This window comes from Drosophila teissieri, chromosome 2L (genome assembly GCF_016746235.2).
Source record: "Drosophila teissieri strain GT53w chromosome 2L, Prin_Dtei_1.1, whole genome shotgun sequence".
Classification (NCBI taxonomy): Eukaryota; Metazoa; Arthropoda; class Insecta; order Diptera; family Drosophilidae; genus Drosophila; species Drosophila teissieri.
In genome coordinates, this window is record NC_053029.1 from 3,917,766 (window position 1) to 3,940,001 (window position 22,236).

At 43.5% G+C, this 22,236-nt stretch overlaps 2 protein-coding genes across 2 annotated transcripts; both read left to right on the forward strand.

Annotated features, from left to right (window-relative positions):
- Positions 1-6,093: 6,093 nt before the first annotated feature.
- Positions 6,094-7,405, forward strand: LOC122626268 (fork head domain transcription factor slp1). The gene has a single exon (XM_043806463.1). The coding sequence runs from the start codon at positions 6,094-6,096 to the stop codon at positions 7,072-7,074; it is 981 nt and encodes a 326-aa protein (XP_043662398.1). The 3' UTR covers positions 7,075-7,405.
- A 10,476-nt stretch (positions 7,406-17,881) lies between these two features.
- Positions 17,882-19,478, forward strand: LOC122626166 (fork head domain transcription factor slp2). Its single transcript, XM_043806320.1, has one exon. It carries the CDS (start codon positions 17,882-17,884, stop codon positions 19,238-19,240), a length of 1,359 nt encoding a protein of 452 aa, XP_043662255.1. The 3' UTR covers positions 19,241-19,478.
- The last annotated feature ends 2,758 nt before the right edge of the window (positions 19,479-22,236 follow it).

Genomic DNA, 22,236 nt, shown 5'->3' on the forward strand with positions numbered 1-22,236 from the left:
GAATCCGCTTAGCGGAGCGTCTGCTTTTCTGACTTTTGAATTGCTGTTGTGTTTTTGGTTTGCTGGATTTTTCGGAGGGGTTGGGGCGTTGGTACTAACGATTCCTCAAACATTCTGCACGCGCTGCGATCATTTGTGGTGATTATATATTGTTTGAATTTCTCCTATTGATTGCGTCCACAGTCCAAAGGATCAAGGATCGGCGAGGCATAAATCAAGGACTCCCGCTGCGGAGCATACCCAATCCAGGGTATATTTTCCAAAAGGCGTGGCCCAAAGTCGGTCGAACAGTATTAAAGTCAAAGCCAAAGGCCGAAAACAAGAAATAATTGAGACATTTGTTGGCAGCGGCGGCGGCGGCTGTTTCTTTTTGGTATATTTTCATTTTTTTTTGGTCTACCCGCAATGACAATGTGATAAAATGCAGCTAAAACAATGACATCAAAGTCGGTTTCCGAATTTCTTTTATTTCGTCCATGGGCGACTGCTCCTTGCATTTTTCAGGTGACATCTTATTTCCACCTTTCGGCACGTTTCGAACAATGAGTGTCCTTTTGGTCCTGCTGCTCCTCCCGCTCATCAAAGGATATATGCGGCTACTCTGATCTCTGCCGATCTCGCCTCGATTATGTTGTCACACAAGCATCACAAGATTAGACGAAAATCACGGCGACGATGATAAGGCGATATAGATCAAAGGATCACAGTGGTCGGCTCCTTTTGGCTACTTTATGTGGATTATGTTGTCACATTTGGCACAATCGCTTCAATGCGTTTTCGGGGAACTTGCTACGCGCCAAAGGATATTGTAATCGATATGGGAAGATCACGGCCGAGATCAGTAGGATAATATTTTATTATCGTGGAGGTGAGAAATTTCCCAAAGGTGTCAACGAAACTGTAAACTAACAATGGAATTGGATTATACAAAATCGTAAAAGCTGGTAATGTGGCCCTAAAATAGGTCATAAGTTTATACAATATTAAAGAAGGGAGATAGAAGTTGGTTGGGAGATAAATCTACAAATTTGTAACATAAAAAGAAACAGGATAAAATACAAAAGCATTTATTAATTAGGAGCAAGGAAATGTAAATAATATGTAGGCAGTACAATGAACAAATTAATATAATCTAAGTTAATTAGAATTTCCATATATTTTGTAAAATCAATATCCCCAAAATGCGCAGTTTTTTTTGTACAGTCAAACCCAGATCCTGGCATCTTGATCCAAAAGGAGGATAGAGTGTGGATTGAAAACCGACATGGACATGGTGCAGCTACTAACGAGCAATTATCGCCAGCTCCCAGGCGTTGTTTCCCGATTTCACACGCCCAAAAAGGAATATATATATATATATGTATGTATATATATATATGTATAGAGAGCCTACCCCCTGAGATATCCTCTATAGGGCATCCTCATCACGCATTTGCTACGCTTTGGGGGGGAGTCCCACTGCTGTGGAAACCTGCAAAAGGATATCTCACCCATACTGATGTATCATATGTGGTGCATACACCATGGCAGCTAACGCACACACACACACAGTCTATGCTAGTTGTTGTTAGGACACAATGGATGAAAATATTTTCGTCCTGTTGTCAAATGATTGCATTTAATGTATCGAAATCTGCGTGACGAATCAATTCAGTTCTGGCTAGCAAGCTGGCAAGCTGCAATGGGAAACTGGAAGGCAAATGGTGGTTGGCAACCAGTTGCCCTTTATAATTCGATCAAGATCCTTCCAGGTTTTTATGCATCCTGTCGCCTGGCAATCCCAATGCCAACCGCATGGACAACTTAATCAATAAGTCGCAGTAGTCGCCCCCGAAGGATGCGAAATATATGTTTTTTTTATGTGTGCCTTCGGTGTGGAACTGATCAATTATAGTGGGTGTTGACTGTACGCATGGCTATCCTGGCAGCTCGTTAGGCTATAAAGTTGTCAAAGGAGGTTGCTTACGATCTCCAGCTGTTTCCATATGGGGGAGGCGACTCTACTTAAGTGGAACTTTGACACACATATGGTTGGGAAACAAACTATAATATAGATGCCTTTGCAGAGAGCAGAACATTGGAGGTGGTGGCTCTTGAGAGCGGGGATCTTAATCGCTGGAAATATTAGTTCTGACAACCATATTTATGTTTGCAGTCTTTCAAGGGAATCGCTTTCGATGGGCTTGAAGAGTTCTCATTTTTAATAATTTCTTTTCATTGTTAAAAAGTTTTAATTTGTTGCTTTTGAGATCAATTTGTGTTTATGGCACTTTTACAATTGAGTGTTGCATATATCTCGTACCTGGATGCCAATAAAGTTCGCCCCACTACCTGAAGTGCAGATTTGTATTTGGCAGCAGTAAAAGCGAAACCAGATCGTAAAGGCAATAAAAACTTAAGTCCGGTTTTGTACCTAAGCCAAGTAGCAGGATTCATTCAAAATCTGGGATTGACACCGGACTTATCAATAAACCGAGTCTTATGCAGAAATACCCGAGTGAAAGGACCTGATTAGTGACAGAACTCAGCGAACTCGGCTGCATAAAAAATCACTGCAGATTTGTTCTTTTGGGTGTGCAACGATAGATCGATCATGGCCATTGTGTCGGACCATAAAATCCAGTACATGCTGAATATCCTGTCGACAGGACAATGACTGAAAGGCAAAGTGCGAGGACGAGGACGAAAAGACATCTCGCTGAGCGCGACAAATGCCGAAGACATCCTGCTGATGTCCCAGCCATGTGACAGTCTCCGAGGATCGCTTCGGATCGTTTCGAATCGAATGGGATGGTATGGGATCGCAGCGAGTCCTGTTGACAGCGAGGTGCCTCAAAGGGAATATCGCACATTACGATCAATTATGAGACTCAATGCTCACCCACAGTGGAACGAAAATGGGCGAAAGTCGTGAAGGAGGGAAATCTTGTGGCGTTAATTGAAAATTACATGCACATTGTCTGTGGCCACGGTGTCTACTTGGAATTCGCTTATGCATCTCCTTAGTTTTCCATAGTTTTCTATAGTTTTCCATAGTTTTCTATAGTTTTCCAGCGTTCTCATCCGTTTTTGTGAGCTAATGAGGCAGGCGTAGCGTTTGCCTCGAAGCGTGAAGCTCGCCAAGGAAACGCCTAAGTGTGGTTTTGGCAATGAAACCATAATGTCAAACAGCGTGATCCTGATCGTGTCCTGATCACCCAATCAGCGACCACATGTCCTCGGTCTGCTCCACGCTCGATTATGCTCAAGGTGGTGCGCTCAAGGATCTCAAATCGCAAATCGATTCGCTTTACCACGTTATCTTCCCGGCAGAGGAGCATCAAAGTCAAACGAAAAGTCAGGCAAAGGACCTGAAATTATAACATAGATTAAATATCTTCATCGGTTTTCTCATAATTGCTTTACTTTAATCAATGGCTGTCTACATAGGTAACTAAAAACTCACTTTCCTTAGGTTTTTTCTTGTTTAAAAATATTATTTAGAACCTTTCCCTTCGTATTTTCTTGTTTAAAAATATTATTTAGAGCCTTTCACATATCTCGCACACCTTGCAGCTGATAATCTAATTACCCATTACTCTATACAGCGTTAAAATTTTCCGCAATGTGTGTGTCCAGGATCTGTGGACTTTTCGGGATGGCTTAGGGATTTCACAAATCAATTAGTTTTGTCGCGGCTGTCAAAATTATGCACTCACCAGGGAAAAGTCGAAGTCAAAGTCGGCGAAATGCCTTTCATCTGTACCACCGACTTGCAAAAAAAACTACACAAATTTCCAACTCAATTAGTGGCCCCAGAGCAGCAGCATAAAAAGAGTGGAAAAAAGGGAAGCCGCAAAGGAAAATTTGAGGCGTTCAAATCTTCATTTATCCCTCGCTTAGAAAATAAAAGAAACGCTCTGCAGAAGAAAGAATAGTAACTGAACCTGCCGCCTCGGCAATTGTTAACCGCCTACTTTTTTTTGGACCGCTCTACCTTTCTTTCTCTATCGCCCATAGTGCCGTCTCTGTCGCGCACTTTCAACTCTGCCGACTTCTCTGAGTGCATCATTATCATCGGCAATTGGACTACTGCGTTAAAAGTGCGCTGCCTACTTTTTTTCCCAACTCCTCCATTGTTCACTTACTTTTTTTTTTTGGTTTTGGGCAAAAAAGTAAAATATGAGAAGGGAGCAAATTAATAGACAGTCATTTGGAACATGTGCTGTTGCTGCTTTGATTGTTTTGTCAAGTTGTCTAAGATATCAAACGCACAGTGCCGCCGACAAGTATTCGCCTCCCCATCCATTCATCCATCTGTAATAACCCACAGCGCTGACGTCTTCATTGTGTCTACTTGACTTTCGCCCGATTTATCTGCCTGTATATTTGTTCAATTGTTCTAACAAAACATGCCATAAAAACATAAAACACTACGGACACAAAAACCACTTGTATGTTACTTCCATGTTTTTGTAGCCGGGGTCCAGTCTCGGTCCATTGCCAACCCAATCGAAACCCAAACGAAAAGTCCCGACTTTAAAGTCCATTTCGGTAGCAATGTAAAGTCGGCGACACTTCGTTTGATCCTAAAGGATGTTTGTCCATGTGAGTTGCATGTGTCCTTGAAATCTTCAGCACTGCAATCAGCTCTTAATTCCAAAAAGTATATCCAAGTTTTAGATGAAAAATCTTAGTCTGCAACAAATCATAAGAAATCATTTAAAAAGTCACAATTTTCAATTGGTTATCAAAATAGAATGATAGAGAATCCCTCTGAAGTGAATGCTATCTTAAAATCTGTAGAAGATATTCCTTAAACTCCCAAGCAAATCACCAAAATACGACTTAACTTTCTCGCAACCAAGTTTAAACTCCATCGCCAGCTAACACTGAGCACAAATATTTGACAGATATAATTTTCCAAATCTTACTTATCTTACTTATAATTTTCCAAATCTATTAATCTCCACAAGGATTGCCAGAGATCCACCATTGATTCTGGCGAAGCGCGCCCAGAACTAATTCGCAAATCTGTCGCGAAACTAGAACAAATCCCGGTGCTCGAAGGTTTAACCCCTTCGGATTACCTGAGTCCTGCGTCTTGAGTCCTGCGTCCTGAGTCCTGCGTCCTGAGCTCCATTGAGCTGTTGAAAATCGTGCCGTAAGCCAAAGGCAGGATCTGCCACAGATAATCCCCGGACCACAAAAGCGACCCTTGAACTAGTTTGGGCGGGATTAGGAGCAACTCAAGGAGTTCGTGTCGCAGATTGCCAGCGAAATGCAGAATTCAGCAGAATTCAATGTCAAATGATAAGTGGATCAAAGCACCAATTCAATATTCTAGAATTATTTAATAATCTTTACCATGGTAATTGGTATATTTAATATCCCTGAGATTGTTTCAACTCAAAGTAGGTCATGGCCGAAACACTCTTGGCCATTTCAGGAGTATTTTGCCAAGATATAAATGTCAACCCCATTGAAGTGATTAGAAATGGCCCACTTGTTCAATTACTCTCCGGCTCGCAATCAAAAATCATTATCGAATTGATAAACATCCTGATTAAATTGCGACTCAACGGACTTGTGGTGTTTTTGTTTTTATTGCCGCTTGTTAGTGCAATTAATAGTCAAAACAGCAGAACAGCGAGCGCAAGCGAGACGCACTGAGGGCAACCCCAAAGAGCGACCCTGTTTGGATTGGATGTAATGGATATTTTGACGCCGAAGCAGCAAAAGACTGCAAATAAACATCCACAAGTTCCCAAACAACGTCTACAAACATATATGCGTGTGGAAGGCGAGTGGAACAAAATGGTCACAAAATGGAGGGCGGAGTCTTGTGACGAGGGTTCTAACTGCCCAGCTACCTGCTCGCCATCTCTTTCGCGCACCCCCGAGCGCATAAGCTACCCGTCTCGCTCGGCCTGTGGGCTCTCTTCGTGTAGACTTCGTTCGGGCGACCGGGGGTTGGACTATAAATAGCCCGAGTCGGGGCTGTAGAGAGTCAGTTCAGAGCTAGCATCTCAAGCGCAAACATCTCAAGCGATCCCAAGTCGTGTGTGAGAATCAGAAACCAAAGAGAATCTAAATATATCGAAATTAGAAAAAATGGTGAAAAGTGAAATGGAATTCAAGAGCAACTTCTCCATCGATGCCATCTTGGCCAAGAAACCCAACAACCCCACCACACAACCCATCAAAACCGAACCGGTGCATCAACATCATCATCATCAGTATGTGCATCCGTACTCCAATTCCGATGGCGAGCTCTCGGCTTCCGAGGATTTCGACAGCCCCAGCAGAACCAGCACACCCATGAGCAGTGCCGCCGAGAGTCTATCGTCGCAGAACAATGACAAACTCGATGTGGAGTTCGACGATGAGCTGGAGGATCAACTGGACGAGGACCAGGAGAGCGAGGATGGCAATCCCAGCAAGAAACAGAAAATGTCCGCCGGCAGCGATACCAAGAAGCCACCATACAGCTACAACGCCCTCATCATGATGGCCATTCAGGATAGTCCCGAGCAGCGACTGACTTTGAATGGCATCTATCAGTATCTGATCAATCGATTCCCCTACTTCAAGGCCAACAAGCGGGGCTGGCAGAACTCCATACGCCACAATCTCAGCCTGAACAAGTGCTTCACAAAGATTCCACGCAGCTACGATGATCCCGGCAAGGGCAACTACTGGATCCTGGACCCCTCGGCCGAGGAGGTCTTCATTGGCGAGACCACCGGCAAGCTGAGGCGCAAGAATCCCGGCGCCAGTCGCACTCGCCTCGCCGCCTATCGCCAGGCCATATTCTCGCCCATGATGGCTGCTGCCTCGCCCTACGGAGCACCTGCACCCAACTATGGATATCCGGCTGTGCCATTCGCCGCCGCTGCCGCCGCCGCCTTGTACCAGCGCATGAATCCCGCCGCCTACCAGGCCGCCTATCAGCAGCAGTTGCAGTACCAGCAGGCGCCCCAGGCCCACCACCATCAGGCGCCCCATCCCGCCCAGATGCAGGCCTATCCGCCCCAGCTGAACGCCGAGCTCTTCCAGCGCATGCAGTTCTTTGGCAAGTTCCCATCCAGCTAAATGTTGGCAGTCGGCGCAGCACCAAGCCCAGCGCTTTGGATCAACCCAAACAAACAAAACCCAGGGACAAAAGGGTCGCTTTGGGGCAGAAGCTAGGACTAGTAGGACTTCCTGCTCGCTTGCCCCCCCGTGGAACAAACCCGTGACGTCTAAATGCTGCATTTAGCAATATTCCTTTGGTCATCAGCGCACTGACCGCTTCGCTTCTTCAGCGGGTCCTTCGAGTCGACTTGGAAAGTCGATGGTTACGGCAATGAACTGCAGCAGCCAAATCTGCAGGACTGCTGATCCCGAAAATTGCGGACAACTCTTGCCAGCCGAGGGCCCTTGTAGTTTGCATACCAACTTTTGTACATATGTAATAAGCAAATATAAAAAAATATCAAAAAAATAATAAACAACAAATTTAAAAACACAAATACTCAACTGTTTTCTCATTTTTAAAAACTATTTCGTATTAATAAAATATTTTAGATTATTAGAAGAAGATCCATCACCTCAATTCACACACTTAATAGCACTTTTTCCGTATTATTAACTGCCTTTCTGTGAATATCCATCAGCTGCTGTCGAGCTCACAGTCACATCCCGTAAATATTTACCCAGCTTCCTCCAGCGACTTGCTTTCATCCTGATGACTTAATTAGTTGTTTGCTGTAGCAGGAGCGGCAAACATGAAAATGATTCCCGAAAAAAGGCAGAAAAATGCGAGAGCATGAGGTCCAAAATGAGCCATCACCCATTGACTCGCATTTGTTTGGCTCTTTACATGCCCAGTGACAACTCCAGCTGTGCGAGATGTGCTGGGCACCGCAGGTACTACGATCCCATCCAGTCCACTACGATCCCATCCCAACCGATCCGATCCGATATGATATCCCATAGCCTCGCCGCGGCGATACCATGTACCCCTGAATCCCTGAACCCATGAAACCCAGCCAGGCCATTGTCTAGATCTCTGTGTCCAGCGGGCACACTTCGCTCCCCTGTCCTTCCGCCCAGTCGCAGGCTATTTTTCTTGACTTTTGTTATACAATTTCTCAACTAATATGTGCGCTACACTGGGAAAAAATCTCTAGAGTAGAGATACATTGCAAGCATAAGCAAACATAAGCTAACTTCGAAATTGAAGTGCTTTTTGGGGTTATATGGCTTATGAAACTGAAGAATTCGCGCCCCAGGTTCGAAATAATATTTCTTTTCTGATAAAAAACCAACTAAGCACTTATTTCTCGCAGCGTAAGCCAGGGACTTTCCTAGGTCTCAATTTGAAAGATGAGAACGTTAAGGAAACTGTGGAAAGAAATAGTAAAAAGGGCACCGACTTGGGCGTTGTTTCTGAAATTTCTCAAACACTGTGTTTTCGGCTTCTCAGTGGATGTCTTCATTTTTGAAAAAAATTTCACTTGGTGCGGCGGCTTCTGGTTCTTTGATCACTTGACATGTGTTTGTGTGTGCGTGGCTTAAGTGCGCGTTGGAGTAAAAGATGTGAGAAAAAGGGAGCATCATCAGCATCAACAAGTTTTCCCCTCCAATTTCCCTCCAAGCCGATTGACAGGGAAAAATGCGTATAACAAGCCCAGGCGATATCATAAATACGGCGCTTTTCACTCTTTTTCCTCTTTTTCACTCTTGTCCCCTTTTTCTCTCTTGCTCTTTCACAAACGATTTGTAAACGAAATGATAATTAATATCATCGTTACTAGATTAATCTCCCCACTCCCCATTGATATCTCCCCTTTTTTTCTCCGGCGAGAAGCGATCGGTAGCAATTATCATATTTTGTGTGCCCATTTTTCTTCGATTCAATAATTGTAAATTATTGTGTGTGTGTTGGTAAATCATGTTATTGAAACGATTAGCTGGCAGTTTTATAAGGTGTCAGTTGGAAATCGGGGAAAGGAGTGGGGGATCGCTTGGGTTAAGAGTTGTACAATATCTCAGGTTGTTTGTAATAAACACAAATAGTAGAACACGGTTTAGTTATATAGATATATTTGAGTTCCAGAATATTGCAAATCCCTCTTTTCAGATTATTATTATGATTATGCATTTGTTTCATATAAGGTGGAAACTGAGATTATTATTGGCCCAAAACCCTTCCATTGTTTAGAAAATCTCAGCACCCATGGTTCTGCTCACTTTAGCAGCTCCTGAAGAAGCGCTTTTCTTATGGCCAACATCTCCCATACCATTCCACATCGTGTATGTACATATTTGGGGTTTATGCTCGGCTTAGGCCAGTGCAAGAGTTAAATCGGTTTTGGCCCACGCCTTAAGCCATCGATTCAAATATTTTGCATAGCCATATACATATGTATATCTACTTATACCCATATACGAGTATAGCCAGCAAACTGAATTGTTGTGCCGCAGTTTGGAATCCGCAGATCAGGCGAATGGAACAATTTGCTGGCGGCATTGTTTTATTGGGCTGACCGGCTTAAGTTGGCCTGGTTTGTTATTGAAATAGATCGGATGAGCGCATTATATACTTAACACATCGCATGTGCCCTGGATTCGGATTGAATTCAGAAATCCACTTACCTAAGCCCGGGCCTAGCTCTAAGCTCTAAGTCGCTAAATCAGTCCGAGGGTCTCGGAGGTTTCTTAAACTACATATCACTTTAGAATAGAATTGGGTATACCCGACCACCGACCAGTAATAGTAGAGTAGCACGCGCTCGAGCAAAAGGGAAATGGATGTGAAATTGAAATGGAAATGAGAATGTCTTAGCCAAGTCTATTCTCTTCTATTGGCTTAAGTGCTCGACATGCAATTTACAAAGATAACAAGCAGAAGCAAAGCGGATCTGCCTTACTTATCTTATTACCCGGGTTAAGTGCAGGGATTACGGTGTCGAAAGAGCAACCTCGTAGGTCCTTGTGGTCCTCTGAGTATATACATTCATAGTATACAGTGTACAGAAGGGCTCAACCAGCAGATGCCGAGCACTGATTACCCAGCATGCGTCCTCAGGACTCGCAAAGGATCCTGGCATATAGAGCACATAGTGGCCAGGATGCGTGTGCCGTTTGTTACACTTTTTGTGCATTTAGACTGCTCCTGGGTGCTCCTTCCCAGCTCTAATGATTCAAACCCATCGGCTTAATTCCTGGCCGGGTCTATTTCATAAATATTTTATACATAATCGGCTAGTTTCTCGGCCGCTTTGTTTGCGCAAAGGCTTAAGATCAGCAGTGGTTTTTGGGTACAAGATATTTTATACTTTTGAAGTTCAGATACTATGGATGGGAGCTGTCTTTCTTTGTGAGGTGTCTAACTGATGGAAGAGGTGTGGAAAATGGTTTCGGGATCAGGTAACTTGAAACATTTATGTTGCTGTATGTACTGATACGTGCAGAAATCTAAAATTGGTTCAGTTGCGTAATTGGATCAGCTGAAAACTAACGATGAGAACCGTAACATGTGTTAACCCAGTTCGTTGACAGTAAGTAGTTTGGACCAGCAGCCAAGTTGCCAAGCAAAAATATTGACATTATCGATTGGTTTTAAAATCCACCACATGGCTGCACCATTAGCATTATATATGCATGCAAGCCCACATCAGCAGCAGCGGAATCAAAGAGCCACATGGAGAAGCCCCTCAAGTATTGGGTGTGTCACCTAGGAGCAATGCAAACTGAACCATGTAGAACCCAGAATCGAGCTTAGGTCGAGCCCAACCCATGGAGAACCGAACTGGCGACCATGGAGAACCGAACAGTGACCACAAAATGTGTTTTTAATTGAAACTGATGTGGCTGGCCAGTACGTGGCCAGTGCGCAGTATGGAAGGCTGATGGGTTCAGATGAGGGCAGGGCATTCAAATATTTATTAATACAATAATTGTTAACCCATGGGCAGCGAGTGCGCTCGCTCGCCCAATAATCGAATAATCAAATAATGGCAATACAAATACAGCGAATGGGAAAATATTTGAAAATATTTGAGCGTCAAATGCGCAAAGTAACGAACACACATGTGGGCAGTTTGATGTGGCTCCTTAATTAGTTTCTTTCATTATCTTGGCCTCTCTGTTGACCCGAATTTCAATTAAGTTAATTTACGCCGTCAGTTCTCTGACCCCCCTTTCCCTTCCTCCCTGTAAAGAAGGAACCAATAAACAAATAAATGTATGAATGAACCTAGTACGATGCGTAGTTCCATCAATTGGGAATGGGGCATACACTCGCAATTAAGCAGAAATTATGAATGAGTAATTACGAGTTGCACTTGAACACTCGACCCGTCCAGTTAACACTACTTGCTGTAAAGAAATCCCCCACTCGCAGCGAACGGAAGTGAGTTCATTCCGGGTTGCGATTGGGGTTAAGTTAGCTGCTCTGGATGTTGGGTCCATCTGTGCCAAAGATGCAGAGATATCTGGGGACAAGACAGCTTGCATGATCAGTTGGCATCTGAACTTTTCAATATCGCAGTTGCAAAGCGGAATTGCCCTCTAAATTGCGAGTGCAGATGTCTTGGGGAAAGTGACCCCATATCCGGAACAGTATGTAAGTTAACATGTTAATACACAACTGATTTGGATTTCCTAGAACTGACACGATTAGTTACGGATCTTCATATATAAGAAAGAAATCTGACTTCTTCAGAAGTTTCTTTGGAATAAATTAACTCATAATCCTGGCTGCAAATTTCAACTTGTGATCTCTTTTTTCAAATCCTGCTGACTTTGATTTCTAGCCCATCTCCACGGAGGCTAGCTAATTGCTTCCTAACCACGACTTCACCAAAGATCTGGCTGATGGAATCCCCACTCACTGTGCCTCAGATTTCACACTGATACACACTGTTAATGGTCTGAACACAACCATCAACTCGGCAGACAATCAACAAATTAAGCCGGGCCAAGGGCCACCACTCGGACCTCAATTAAATTGATTTAGATCGGGGAGTGGGGGTATTTGGTGAGCTCTAGTTCCTCAGAAGTCGCCCCGATCGAATGAACTACTTATTCTGAACTGACCGATGTTGTGAAGGAAGCTGAGGAAGCACCAGCATAATCAGGCCATCAAACACACTTCTAAGTGCACTTCTGACCGATCATGTGTGGCAATAAATCCGCAAAAGTACCCGCAAGTTTTCGACTATTATGTTCGAGTCTTATGCGTGACCGCTGACTTTCTATACCCTTGCATGGGGGTATATTGAATAGCGGAAAGTGTATTACAAAAAGGTATTATATTCACAACAAAAAACAAAGGTTCAATAAGTTTATTGATTTACTAACTTTGATTGAATGGAATTCTAGTTCTATTTATAAAACATTTTAATAAATTGTTCTAAATTAATGAGTATAAAATGCCACAAAGCAAATGAGATGTTTTTTGTACGGAATTATGCGTTATAAGCCTCAAATATTATGAAGAGTGATCAAAGCTTCGGTGGCACAAAATAGTTATATTTATTTGATTTGCGGTTGCTTGTTGACGCTTGTTGTTGCTGCCGTTAATTGTTACGCAGTTCATTAACACACATCACAGGGCAGCACATCGCACCACGCCATATAACACCATGCCACAAACGCTCGGGGTTCCGCTCCCCTCGATATGGAACGTATACGTGTGTGTGCATGTGTGTGAGTGAGTGTGCCACCCTCGCGTGGCACACGCGACATTTCCCCCCTCCCGCGCACACCGCCCACGGACACACCACCCCCTCCCACTGACCTTTCCACCAGCGCTAACGATGACATCTAAGCGGTGGCTGCTGTTGCTCTTCGTGTTGCTACACTGAGGGAAAACTTATGATTGGTATGCATCTGCAGCAGCATAAAATAATAGTTTAAATATATAACTTATATTTATATATATATAATATAAGTTATATTTAATATTTATTTAATATTATATAACATATTTAATTTAAAGTGTATCCCCATGTTTCTTGTGCTTACTAATCTCTTTTGGTCACACTGCGCTCCTAAGAGCAAAGAAGTGATGCGGTCACACTGTATTAAACATTATATGTGTATTAAACAAAAGGAAATGAAAGTTGCCTTGTTTTCTGCTTCATTTATAATATTTTTCTCAGTGTAACGCTGCCAGTGGCTTGGTTGCCCTTAACGATGACGCTGACGAGTGTCGCGTTGCCGCTGCCTCAATTTAGTCAGCATTTGTGGGTTGTTAATGTTGTTTGTTGCTGGTGTTGCTGTTGGTGTTGTTGCTGGCTCTGCGTGAGTTTTGGCAGTGTTTCGCTTTTTTCGTTAAATGCGTGTAAATCAGTTTATAACACATTGTCAACAATTATCAAGTGTTAGCCACTGGGAAGGGGTGAGATTTGGGCTTTTTTTACACTTTTTGCGGGTATGCCGGCCGACTTGGTGCGCTACATTGCAGAACTTAAGGAAAATAGTTCTAACTTGGAATATTTTTAAAAATGCAGGAAATTCATATTAGTATATTCTGTTTTATCTTAATTTAAAAACTTTCTTTCAAACCTGTTCCGTTCATCCTGTACTTTGCCATATGGTCAGTTTCTGGCCTTAGATAATCTCACAGAGATAACCTTCATCAGATATTCCTTAAAATCATTTTCCCTGCTCTAGCGCACTTAACAGCCATCGAGGCTGAAAGTTTTCTTTTCGTAAATCCTGGTTTCCGGCTCATCACCCCGATGTTTGGGCAAACCATATGCTCTCTGGCAGCGTGGACCAGTGTGTCCACGGTCCATGGAGCAACCCCCAAAAAAAGGACACCCCCTGCCCAATTTCACCCTTCGCCGTACTCAAGGCAACCTCTAGGACACTCATTTGGCTGTTTATTTGCAAAACGAGGCACACGATAACAGCAACAGCAATAGCAACAAAAGTAACAAGTGTGTCCGAATCCCGGAACTGTCCAAAGACCCGTAAACGTGATTTCAGCAAAATTTGGCCAATTTGTTCGAGCCCCTTTCCCCTTCCGGAAAATCCCCTTCAAAACGCGTCAGAGCGAAAAGCGAGAGGAAAACTCTTTTAAACGCTGTGAACTACGTTCTAAAATGTGTAACATGTTTTAGATACAGAGTCAATGAAAGTAGTGAACACTACAATGAAATTTATGTTAAGCACACTGCTTTTCTGGTTTGTAGCATTATTTATTATTCTAAAAATTCGATGTGCAAAGTTATTTCTAGCAGTGCAGCCTATTTTGTCAACTGTCGAAGAAGCTTCAAACGAAATCAGATGTCACCGTGCCGGTTTAACCCTTTCGCCTTAATCGAGCCAAGGGCCAAAATTGAAAATATTTGCATGGCTAAGCGACGGCGATTAGGGTACGAGCAAGGACATCGCGCAGGACATCGAGCAGGACATCGCGCAGGACATCGAGGAGGACACAGCTTGAGGTCCACGAAATGAGATTAATACGCGCTTAGCTAAGTCCTCGTTCCGAGCCAGGATCGATCTAATCCTTGCTTAACTCTTTCGAAACGGTAGCTGGCATGGGTGTTTGGGCGTAGGTAGGACATTGTAGGATTCCCATTGCCGACTGCGGCCATGTAAACAGACCATATAAACAGCGGAAGCGACGGCCTGTCCTTTCAAAACCCCGCCACTATCCTTATATCCCATCCTTAACCCCTTCAGAAACACCAATCTCGCAGGTAGCCACCGTCCACGAATCTCGGAGCCTTGTTTGCATGGACCGCGCTGATCCGTTGGACAAACAAGCTAATCCTGCGGTTAAACTGCCATTGAGTCGATCAAAATAAGGCATATATAGTTGTATGCATATACCCGGAAGGACTTGCGCGTAGGCGTTTCGCCACGGGGCGTGGCAACTTTACGGCCAAGAACGGGTTGTTCACCGTCGAATTCCCTAAAGGGTTAAGCGTCGCGGATTTATTTCGAGCCAAAATATCAAAAACTTCGTGCTGGAACAAAACTAAATGCCTGCTATAAATCTGGCTGATTAGTAAAGTACTCTCGCCCCCCAAAAAAATCGTAAATGGGTGTGTATACAGAGATCCGATCCCAAAAATCCTGAAATATAAATCCCCTCTTGGTGCGCTGCCATATGAATTTGTCTCCTTTTCGGCGTTTTGATCAATGACAAGTTGGTTTTTTTTTCCGTGGCTCGTTTTTCATGGGTTTTTGTTTGTCCGGGGTAATTACACTCTGTAGTTTCCGGACTACCGATTGTCGGTAGAAGTTCTAAGTCGGTTTGTTTGTTTTGAATTTGTTGATATTTTGAATATTTTCGAAAAGGATTTGGCTGCTATTTAGCTTCTGTGTTCTTAGACGGCATTTCGGAAAGATAAATCGCCGAGAAATAAACATTTTTTATTTATTTGTTTAATCAAATGCGGTGGGATGATTGATTGTTGGTGTCTAAACCAATGTATAGACTTTTAATGTTGATACGCTCTCCTTTTTATTATAATGCTCAATATTATTTTGTGTGGGTTGAATTGAATTTGTGTACAAATATTCAATCCATTTCCATAACAAAGTAAAAAGTGCCTGGATATTAAATAATTAATACTGAATACCACCCTCATATCGTTGAAACATTTTTAGCAGAACACCCTCGGTTTTTATTAGTACTACATCATAATATAATAACATCATTAATAAAATATTAGAAAGTGTCTTCCTCTTTTCGTAATATCTCTATTATGTATTTATAGCAAACGTACAATTTCAAACAGAGAACCCATAATTACCATTGTTTGGTATCCCCTATTATTAAGTTGCCCATCCATTTAGATTCGAAACGCTGTCAATATAGTATGCAAAGCAGCCAAAACAATTACCCAACGCAGAAAATACAATGATAAATACTTTAATTGAAATACTGAGAAAACAATGGGGCTACGAAAAATCAATTGAAAGACTCTTGGGCGCCATTTTGTATTGAATGGGGGGATTATTTGATAGGGAATCGAGGGGGAATGCCCCATTCTCCAACTGAGAGAGCGCATGTCTCCACTCGGCTATCCAATAAGTTGTGGCCACACTCACACACAACCGCAAGCTCGTGTGGAGACCGCACACACGCAGATACAAAGATACAGATACGAGTACACCCCAAACGAGATACCGATACAAACATGGCGTCGTCGTCGTCGTGGTCTTCGGCTTCTTTTTTATGGTTTTCGCTCAGGTAAAACATGTTTTCCTCTCCACCTCATAGACAGAGATACAGTCGTGGTCGTGTGTGTGTGTGTGTCTTTTGGGATCCAATCGCACGACCGACGAGTGCACGCCCCCAATTTGTGAAAACAATTATTATGATTACAGCAATGATTTCGATTTTGAGTTCGGTTCCCTTCGGTTAGGGAGGGGTCACTATATATGTAGGCATATAGTATATGTATAGTTTGTGGCATGTGTTTCGTGGCTCATGCGAATGCTAGCAGCTGCTATGCCACTTTTGCAGGCCTTCTGGAAAATTCCTTCGTGGAAATTGATTGCAGCAAATTACATTTAATTGTCAGATTGTTTTTGATTTGCTTGGCTGTAGAGCAGCATTTTATTGGGTCGAAAGTTTTCAAAACTGTGCCAGATTATACTTAATTGGAGTAAATATTTAATACAAAATATTCAAGTGTATTTGGAAATTATCTGGTAGATCTCTAATTTAACTTTCTTCTTTTTAATTGTATAAACCTTTTTGTATCACTATTAAGCTGCTAGATAAAAAAAACCCATTTATAAGTAGTCTTAATAGTGGGCAGCTGCGAAAAAAGTAATACCTTTTACTGAACAGATCATAAAACTCCCTTCAACTAAATTTGGCTGTTGTAACAAATGATCTTAATGTTGCTACACGGGGAAAATAAATCCAAAATCTGAGCCCACAAATCTCTGTCCATATCTAACGGAATCGCAACCCCCTTTCGCCATCCATAAGTTTGCAAACTCGCCGAAAAATTAACGGGGGCAAATGGCAACTGAAACGATAACTACAACAATAACAACAACGACGACGGTACGGGACACAATTAATAATGGCAACAACTGTGTGTAAAAACAAGAAACACATTAACAGCTGCCGGGATTCAAAAGAGCAAGGGAACAAAAAAGAAACCATAATAATAAGTATACGAAAGACCTAGCGTATCAAAATGCAACCCACAATCCGGAAAAGGGTGACCCACTCTATGAGGAATGGGGTGGACCACATAGCTCTATATCTATGCTCTATACATATGCATGGGTATATATCTGCTTTTGTGTGTGTGTGTGGCGTCGGCGTTTTTCGTGTTTCATGTCAACGGCAATTAGCAAAACGAATGGTAAAATAAATCTGAGCGGGAAAGAGAGCACGCAACGGCGCCGAGTGAGAGAGAGAAGACTTTTCATTCGTTCCACAGCGCTGATTGGTCGGCTGGAGAACCACCCCCGACAACACACCTCAGAAGAGGCAGCTCGAGAAAAAGAAGAAAGAAAACCGGAACGAAGCGACTGCGATTGGGAATTATTGGGAACTCTCGTTTTGTCGTTTTCTCGTTTTTAGTCTACACTGAAAGCCGCAGAGCAACGGACGTGAAATCGTGTATTTTTGTGGGCTGTGTATTGCATCGTCGAGCGTCGGTAAAACTGAACGTCAAGCGAGAGAACTGAACGAATTGACCAATTTGAATCAAATCAAAATCAATTTAAAGCTAATCAAACAAAGCCGTAACAAATAAAATGTATTTAAAGTTCTGACTGTTCTAAATTCTTTCCAAAAACATTAAGAACTTTATGATCCTTAATTGCACACTGCTAAATCGAAGTAAAATCAACACAAATTAAAATTACACACGAAATACCAAGGCCATGTGGAGTTATTAAACCAGCTGACCCCAACATCATGGTGAAGATCGAGGAAGGTCTGCCGTCCAGCGAGATCAGCGCCCACAGTCACCACTTTCAGCACCACCACCACCCACTGCCGCCCACCACCCACCATTCCGCGCTCCAAAGTCCCCATCCCGTCGGCCTGAATCTCACCAATCTAATGAAAATGGCCAGGACACCCCACCTGAAGTCCAGCTTTTCCATTAATGCCATTCTGCCCGAGACGGTGGAGCATCACGACGACGATGAGGACGAGGATGTGGAGAAGAAGTCGCCGGCCAAATTTCCGCCCAACCATAATAACAACAATCTGAATCCGACGAACTGGGGATCATCGGAGGATCATGAGGCGGAAAGCGATCCCGAATCGGATCTCGATGTGACCTCCATGTCACCGGCTCCCGTTGCGAATGCCAACGAAAGCGATCCGGACGAAGTCGACGAGGAGTTCGTGGAGGAGGATATCGAATGCGATGGCGAGACAACCGATGGCGATGCGGAAAACAAATCCAACGATGGCAAGCCGGTGAAGGATAAAAAGGGCAACGAAAAGCCGCCGTACAGCTATAATGCCCTGATCATGATGGCCATTCGCCAGAGTTCCGAGAAGCGTCTAACCCTGAATGGCATCTACGAGTACATCATGACCAATCATCCGTACTACCGGGACAACAAGCAGGGCTGGCAGAACTCCATTCGCCACAACCTGAGCCTGAACAAGTGCTTCGTGAAGGTGCCCCGCCACTACGATGATCCCGGCAAGGGCAACTACTGGATGCTGGATCCCTCGGCGGAGGATGTATTCATTGGCGGATCGACGGGGAAGCTGCGAAGGAGAACCACAGCCGCCTCCCGCTCCCGCCTGGCCGCCTTCAAGAGATCCCTGATAGGACCCATGTTCCCGGGACTGGCTGCCTATCCCCAGTTTGGCCAATTCCTCACCTATCCGCCGACGGCGCCCAGCTTGCTGGCCAGCATGTATCAGCGGTACAATCCCTTTGTGCCGAAGAGTGGACCAGGACATCCGGGCCTGCCACCGGGCTTGCCGGGATTACCCGGACCACCGGGTGGCCCCCAGGGACCGCCGGGACCCCCGCCTCCGCCCTTTGTTGCACCGCCCACGAGCAGTGAGCTCTACCAGCGATTGCAGTACCAACAGCTGTTGCATCAACATGCGGCAGCCGCCGCATTGGCGGCTCATCAAAGGCAACTCTCGGTGGCGGCAGCAACGGCGGCAGCCCAACCACCGCCCAGCCATCACCACCCACACCTGGCGGTGGGTCAGGCGCCCCATTCGCCTGGCGGGGATTCCCCCGGACCCTCGCCACAGCCCCTCATCAAGCCCGTCACCGTGGTCTCCCGCAACAGCTGAAGATTCTGGACAGAAGAATCCAGCGATTCTTGGGCTTGAGGAGCAGCATCTGTAGCTCATAAGTATTCACTGTACATAGATATAGCCGCGACTGAGGCGCTAGACGCTTGTAAATAGTTGAGAACTGGGGGAAATATACGAAAACTAAAGAAAGAACCTAAACTAAAACCAAATTCGGTTAACCGGATTTCATGGAAGCCTTTGCAGAGGAAAACAAAATTTTATTGTAATTCTAAGATAAAAGGTCTAAATCAAAATTAAATATATAAATAGTTTTTGTCACTTTTGTCTAAATAAGAATTCAACTCATAATAAAACAACTCCTTATTAATAACAATAAATTTCTTTGTTACGTTATAAAATAATCCCATCCCATATAGACCTATAGCACCTTGAGAATGTTATAAGTATTCCCTTGAAAACCTGATTTTGAATACCCCTGCAAAGGCTTTTCCCAGCGAGTGTTTCAGAGTTGGTAACTTGTTGTCACATATCCGCGAAATATGTAATATGATTAACGATACTTAAGCGCTGCAGCAAAGAACTAAGCACCATTTAATTTATATATTATTGTATATTTAGACACCCAACGAAGCGATGGAAGCAGAAACCAATTAAAATTATATTGAAATAAAAACTCAAAAACAAAAAGCCACAAACTAATGAGAACTGCGGGGGGGCATGAACAGTGTGTTTGTGTCGGCGGGTGTTAAATTGAACTGCAGCCACCGCTAAATGAATCTGTTGTCGCGACAAACTCGTCGGCAAGCCGACAACAGGAAGTCCTTAATAACCCAGAGGCACGATCATAAATTTATGGTATATGTATAAGTATTTCTATGGGCACGTTGTAAAAGTAGCATCTAATCACATCAAATTTCGGCGGCAGCCGCACAGACGTCAGCAAATTAATAGAAGACTAAATGTTGGAATTTCTACTTTATTTCAATATGAGCTCTCTTTAGAAATATATAGTATAATTGAAAGGAATTTGATAGAGGAATAAACATATTCTCCTAATACTTATATTAAGATTATTGCGCAGTCTTCTAGCCAACTCATATTTATTAGCTGAAATTAAAAGCACGTTCTTCGGCTGACTGCTAATAACCACTCATTTTTCTTAGTCGCCTTAGTCTGGCGCACCTTGACTGCAGTTCGATCTTTGGAGCCGCGATTCACTTGCTCACTCCCATGAGCCAGGTGGTGATTCATCGTTTAGCCCGGGGGGGTTAACAAACTGTGATTGTGCAACTGCAACTGCAAACTGCAACTGCAATTTACGGGGCGTATGCGTGATATTCGCATCCATCTAGACGACAATTGGCGGCTGACATTTCTCAGTTGCACATTTCAATTGAGGCGAAAATCTTAGGCATCAGTTGTTGTGGGGGAATTGGGAATGTTGAGAATGGGAATGCGAATGCGAATGAGATTATCCAATTCACTTAGTTAATACACTCGTACTCGTCGTAAGTATTCCTGCGAACTGCATTTGTTGTTACAGTTTTCAATTGCGTTTTGCCTGCTACTCAATTCCATTCAAGTTGCCAATTATGCGACCATTATTCAATCAAAGTAAATTTATTTGTTTGTCTCTTTTCCACGTAAATCTCTCTTTCGCAGAAGGAGGCCTCTAGAATTTCATTTCATTTCATCTCTTTCAATTTATTCGCCTTGCGCGACGGATTATTGTCTGTATAAACATCTTGAGCGAATTATCCCCATATATTCAGTAGATTCTCGCTCACATACACATGATGTCACAGGCAGTTGACTCAATTAACGCGGGTTTGAGTGTGTCTGAGGCCTAAGTTCAAGAAACTTTATGTCGCAAAGTGCGCCGAGAGTCGCGCTAACTCTGATTTAGATTGAATGTGGCGCCAGTTTGTTGTGGGTTTCGTAATACTCTTGATTAGCCCATTAGACGAGTGGGAGTGTTGCAATTGATGTTCTATGTTCTAGGGCACTTACTTTGAAGCATACTTGCAGTTATGTTTTGAAAGTCTACCATACTTTTATTCCAATCCCCTATTCCCTATTGAAGCTCGTTGGCAACCCACTTATTAACACCTCGGATCCTCAGGTCCTCGGGCAACCACCGCGAGCTACCCACTCAACCCCAAAAAATTTGGTAACCTTTAAAAAGCGAGTAGTAGAAGGAGAGGAGGAGGACATCTGACGGAACCCTGACAGGCCTGGGATCTTTTGTTTGACTTGTGGCATGGCTAAACTGTAATAATTGGATGAGGCGAGACCGATGATCATCAGCATAATGACGAAGGCGCTGTGGAGTTGGGGTCTACGGGATGAATGCGATGATTGTGATGACTGTGATGATTGTGATGATTATGAAGATTATGATGTGTGTGTGTGTGCAGCGCGCAACTGTGACTGGCATGAAGAAATCATTTTATTATTTTCAAAATTATAGCATGCAACATCGATACACAACAAGCCGCAACTAAAGCGGCAAACGTCCGTGGAACAATGGTGGATCAAAGGAGGCGAGAACTGGGGGACTAATGACGATAATTGCACACCTCATATATTGGAGTCCACTCCTATTCACCTGGGCCATAAACACAGGCATTAACACCTGACCCAGGCAGCGACAAAAGTTTTTCTCCACTGCAAATGCACAGCAAATAATTTGTGTACTACTTTCAATTAAAAATGCCTCAATAATGGAACTAATACTACATTTAAAAGCGCCAAAGGTTATCTGAGCAACTTTTGTTATATAACTTTTTAAAATATATATGTTCAGATTTCAACGCAGCTTGTCAGGCATTTTTCGCAGTGTAGGCAAAGGTGTTTTCCCTGCAGCCAGCTCATTGTTATGGTAAACAGTTGCCCATTCCCCCCCCCTCGGCGATTTCCACTCCTTTGCTGACCCGTTCCGCTCTTAATTATAGTCGCAGCTTAATCTGGAGCGGGACAGCTGAAGCTGAGCCCTAACAATTGGGACAATGGGCATTGGAAATGGCTTTATA